Source organism: Limulus polyphemus, unplaced genomic scaffold (genome assembly GCF_000517525.1).
Source record: "Limulus polyphemus unplaced genomic scaffold, Limulus_polyphemus-2.1.2 Scaffold2244, whole genome shotgun sequence".
Taxonomy (NCBI): domain Eukaryota; kingdom Metazoa; phylum Arthropoda; class Merostomata; order Xiphosura; family Limulidae; genus Limulus; species Limulus polyphemus.
In genome coordinates, this window is record NW_013667854.1 from 156,239 (window position 1) to 162,070 (window position 5,832).

Sequence of the window (5,832 nt, forward strand, 5' to 3'; positions counted from 1 at the left end):
AAGTGTTAAACTAAAAGTAATAGTAATAATGTTGTCTTCCCTACAAGCATACAGTCTTTATTTCACGGCTTTTAACATTATTTATATTATTTAACTTATCGTGGTATGAATATTGGTACATGAAGTGGTTTGACTTCATTTTATAAACCTGCTCTTGATTTTATTAAACATAATGATTGGTACAAAAGATACCAACAAATATCTTTAAGGATTAAAATAAATTTACATATAATTAGAACGATAAAGAGAAAAAACATAAAACTCTTTACCAGTTACCCTTGAAGATTCTACCGCCTTTCCCCAAATTCATCGACATTACAAAAACTACACGCAGTCCACAGTAGATACTAAAAATTTTGAGACTGAAAGAAGCAAAAAGAACGAGCGCCATCACACGGGAAGCGATGGTAAAAAAGTGCCATAGGAACATGAATATTTTAATCTTCATTTTAAAATATATCTTGTATTTCATAAACAGGCCGCTGTAATAGGAGACCAGAGACCAGGCCAAGGAAACTAGAGATGAAACTATTGACACGAATCGCACAATAACTGGAAGAAAAAAGAAAAAAACTTAACATAGCTTCTTACTAGAAGTTAAAATTGAGTTATTACATACAACATTTGATCGTTTTAGTTACAATAATACAAGTATTAATTATTATATTACGATTGCGATTACCAATCGATATCTAATGTAAGTGGAAATCCTAAATATGTATTATCTAATTAAATGTAAAATTATTTAGTTTGAATTTCGCACAAATCCACACGAAGGCTATCTGCGCTAGCCGTCCTTAATTTAGTAGCGATAGACTAGAGGGAAGGCAATTAATCAACATCACCCACCGCCAACTCTTGGGCAACTCTTTTATCAACAAATAGTAGAAATGACCGTCACATTATAACGCTGAAGGGGCAAGCATGTTCGACGACAGAGATTGACACCCGTGACCCGCAAATTGCCAGTCGATCGCCCTAAATATCAGACCATGCCGGACCGTGAGGTTTTTTAGATACAACTCATAGTTTATCAATCTATAGTGTCATTACTAATACAGATACTACACTTTAAATTCTTCATATTAACTCATATGGCTGCTAATTAAAGTAATAAAGTTATTTACATTTTAATGTTGATACAACAAATATCCAGCTGTATATTTTCATATCACCTACAAATATAACAGTACCTTATCACATTCTTAGTCGAAAGAAATGTAAAGAATATTCTGTAAACATATTAAGATTTGTTTTAGATATATTAATACATCAGGACTTACAGTCTTTGTAGGCTTGTCCTGTAGGTTGCAGTGCGTTTCTAGGGATAATCCTAATCTGGATGAACGCTTGAATTAGCAACTGTGGAGCAGACTCCATGAATGATTCAGCTAATCGCAGTTCAACAGCATCTAAGAAGTAACTGCAGAAGCGATCGTAATAGTAGTTCTTACTTTCTTTGTTGCTCCTCCGGATCTTAATTCCATACCAAAACGCCTCGAAAAATCTAAGGAGACGAAATATATTTTGTGAAGTATAATGAAGATTAATTTTCCGGTAAGTACTAACGATGGTGCATTATTGTATTCCATTACATTACAAGACGTAATCGAAATGAAATAGTTTTAGTTCGATTTTTTGCTGGAATTATTCAACGCTCAGTTCTTTTGCTTTCTCTGTATGATTTTTAGGTTGATGCCTAAACTAATGTATACTGTCCAATTACACCAATATGTAGATGATATTAGTCTTGTAACCAACTTTAAGACTATATATGCTCTTGGTAAGGTTATTCAGGCTGTGGTAAACACTTTTATGGCTTGGAATTGTCACTGGTGTCTTACCCTTAATGTTACAGAAAACAAGAGCAATACTTTTTAATCCTAAAGTTTTGAACATGTCGTAACTATTTGTTATTTAACATTCGCATCAGAAACATTCCCATTGAGTTCTCTATCACTGTTAAATATCTCTTTGTCATTTTCTACAAACATCTAGTTTGGAAAGCCCGGGTAAATGCTGTCAATCACAAGGCCATTCAATGTCTCGACCTACCTCTTACTATGCCTAACACAAACCTTCTGGAGTTTAAATCCCTCCTTTCTCTTATATACATATTGTACATACTTGTACATATAAGTACCTTATCCGACCATGTATCATGTATAATCATAATACCTCGTTTTCTGCTTCACTTACTTTTCACAATGACATGCCCTTTGGATCGTTATCAACATTACATTTCTTAGTCCTACAAAGGAGCTGTATGATGGAATCACTTTTCCTCCGATATTTTTAAATCTACGCAAACTTCGCAATAAATGTGTTTGCTGATGTTTCCTCTCTCAAAATATGATATCTTCTGATGTCCTGAGCACGAATACTCATCCTCCAATAGACTCTTTTCACCAGCTCATCATCTCTGAAACTTGTATATTATGCCACTTACAATTGATGATCCGAATTATATGGTTATCCCAATGGCATATGTACGCAGTTATATTTATCCAGGTAGTTGTTGCTTATTTTTATTTCTACCTTTTTCTGGTTATTCTTTCTTTGAAAAACAAATAAGTTCCATTTCCACATCATAAATTCATCCACACTCCAGTTTTCCTGAAATACTATTATTACATGTCCATTTTGCACTATTTTTTGTCAGTTTCATCACATTTCTTGGCTGAGGAGAAGGCACAACAATTTGATGACGCGCCAGCCTTTAAGGCTGGAATGAAGTGGCAAGAAAAAAAAAGTATTTTGTCTCTCATCGTCCATCACAACTGATGAGCTTTAGTATTAAACGAAAAACTTCTTGAGCAACGACTTGTGGGAGAAAGAAAGACACACATATCTGATTTTGAGCCACAACAAACAAACTAAGAGAAATGTGAAAAAAAACATTCGCAGTTAACTTGGTTTTCATAACACTTTTTAGTCCATTTTATTTACAGATTATTATTGCATCAATATAAACACACAGCCTTTTTTGCATATTGTAACACCACAAATGTCGTGTTTTTTTCAATTTAAAATTATGTTTATTCCAACACATTGTTGGATTGAAAAGTCATATGTTTATGACAAATTCCATTTTGAAACGTTTAGTAGTAGCACATGGTTGAAACAAGCTGTTCTTCATCTGGGATATATTTTTTTTAATATTGTTTTTATGCATACGACTTTTAATTTATGCTATTAAATGTCTCAGTTTATTATTATTATTGTGTGTATTTAGAGTGTATGAAATTAAGTACAAAGACTGTGCATCAGTCAACACATTTCTGTTCTGTTTTGTTAAACTACAATGATTGTGTTGTTTTAAGTTAAAATTATATTGTAGCCATTCAATATTTCACTGAACACAAGTTGTGTTTGGTTCAAACGCCTTATTTTAAACAGCGCTCTAACCATTAATATGTTTGTTGTATTCCAGCCAGTCTGATGAGCTCTGGCATTGAGCGAAAAGCGCCTAAGGTTGATGATATGACGAACATGAAATACTATTATGCACTCTAATTCTCATAAAAAACCTTCAGAGACGTAATAATATAATAAGCCAAATAATATTGTATTATAATAAGCTATGTTGTTCATAACACATCTTGTTTTGTATAATTTAAACGCTGTTTATAAGATCAATGCTTCAGGTCCCATGTTGTCTTTAGCACTATTTTTTTAACTGTTGACCATACGCAGTCTGTTGACCTTTATTGCAAACTATTATCCGACACCATCAATACCAATTTCCACAGACTTTCCAAGGCCACGATAAGCAGACTAAAGACAAACAGTTCATTAAAGCTACTTCAGTTCTTATGGAAACAGCCATTGATTTTGAAGTGTATATTGAAGCTTGTAAGCATCTGTCAACTTTAAATACTTCGTTAAATCTTGTTAGCAGTACCAGCAGATATGCCCAGCTTTGTATGGTTCTGTAGATGTGTTCTTCTTTTTGCAATATTAGCCCACACTTTAGATCTAAGAGTGTTTCACCGAATTAGCTTAGGGCGTGATTTCGGATCCCGTTGATGTCCCTTTTTAAGTCGTATCCTTTGTCTTTACATTATTTTACAATTTTACTGTATCAATATTTCTCTTAACAATATCTTTTATTCAACTCTTCCCCCCCCCCTAAAAACAACTAATAATTTACTTTTGGTAACAATGCTCAAATGATTGGTTAAGAATCTGTCGTAAAAATTAATAAGTATTAAACAACAGAAAACGTGGTTATTTGTGTAAAAAATTCAGATTGTTAGTAAATTATCCTCTTGTTTCACAAATACTCTCAACTAATTTCCTGTCCGAAATTATTAGGAACAAAAAATTTTAAGAACATCTATTTTTTTTAAACACAATCGATTAGCTGCAATGTGCTCAACGCGCGTTTCGAACCCCGATTAAATAAGTACGTATTGAATGTACTGAGTTATGATATCAATCAAGTAACAGTTTGGTATTCAAACAAACTGGTTTGACACCTATATTAAGATGGCCACATTCTTCCCAAAATTTGTTTTCTAACTCTTTACACAAAAATCCGGATTTTCCACATCTGCACATGACCCACTGGTATTTCAAATTTTCCTTATAAGTCTACTTACTTAACACCACTTTAGCTTATAGCCTGAGTTTAAACGGCAATAAAAACTTCAGGTCATAGTTCAGGTATTACAAAAAAAGGATCTTCAAACGGATATGCCCGGCATGGGCATGTGGTTAAGGAGCTCGACTCGCAATCTGCGGGTCACGGGTTCGAATCCCCATCCCACCAAACATGCTCGCCCTTTCAGCCGTGGGGGCATTATAATTTGACGATCAATCCCACTATTCGTTGGTAAAAGAGTAGCCCAAGAGTTGGCGATGAGTGGGGATGACTAGCTGCCTTCCCTCTAGTCTTACACTGCTAAATTAGGGACGGCTAGCGCAGATAGCCCTCGTGTAGCTTTGCGCGAAATTCAAAACAAACAAACAAACGGATATTTCAACTTGATTGTATCCAATAAAAGTTTTCATATTTATTTATCAAATAATATTTGACTCAACCTCTCATCAGTTATAATGAATTGCATAATCACGACCAGACAAAGTAACATAAAGTAAGTGAGCAAGATTAAGCTAAAATATACCTACAATCGGTATAGTTAAACAGCATGTTCTGGATGCGTGTACAGGTTTTGAGATAAGAAGGCATGGTACAATTTTTCCTCAATGTTCAAGGTTTCTGGAATAATTTTCACAGATTTTTTTTATTTTCCTTCCAAACCTTTCTACTTAGAACAAAGTGGTTTGGGCGCGTGTACAATTTCTGAGATAAATGTATTCGCCGATTTTTAAAGTTTTGTGGATAATATTTCAGTCTTTACCTGGCTTTTTTATCCGTTTTTGAAATTCACTGACTCTAAACAACATGTTATGCGTGCGTATGCAGGATCTGAGATAAAATGGAGACAGAATCTTTCCTGACTTTCCCAATTTTTGAGATAGTTTTTCCAATTTTCTGTTGTTGTTTTTTTCTATGTACGTAGCCACCCCATAATATACGTACTGAATACAGTGGGAAAATCAATGTGTAATTTCAATAAAATATTATACACTATTGTTTTTGTTTCAAAATATTTTGCAAAGCTAGCTAGATCTATGTGTGTGTATAGCAGTGCCTAATTTTGAACTGATAGTCTACAGAGAAGGCAGCTAGTCACCACAATCCAACACCAGCTCGTAGGCTAATATACACCTGGAAAAAAGTTAAGCACCCCCGTGTTTTTTTCAAGTGATTCAGATTCGACGTTCTTGTGACTGATTATAAATGACCATTCAATCTAAACGTGT

At 34.1% G+C, this 5,832-nt stretch overlaps 1 protein-coding gene across 2 annotated transcripts in view; it reads right to left on the reverse strand.

Annotated features, from left to right (window-relative positions):
* Positions 1-5,832, reverse strand: part of LOC111087513 (XK-related protein 6-like) — a 27,952-nt gene that overhangs the window by 12,775 nt on the left and 9,345 nt on the right. For both annotated transcript variants that reach the window (XM_022394383.1, XM_022394384.1), the window contains exons 3-4: positions 1,284-1,507; positions 270-552 (exon numbers count right to left, since the gene is read on the reverse strand). In XM_022394383.1, the coding sequence (XP_022250091.1) occupies positions 270-552; positions 1,284-1,507 (507 nt within the window). The remainder of the gene's footprint in view (positions 1-269; positions 553-1,283; positions 1,508-5,832) is intronic.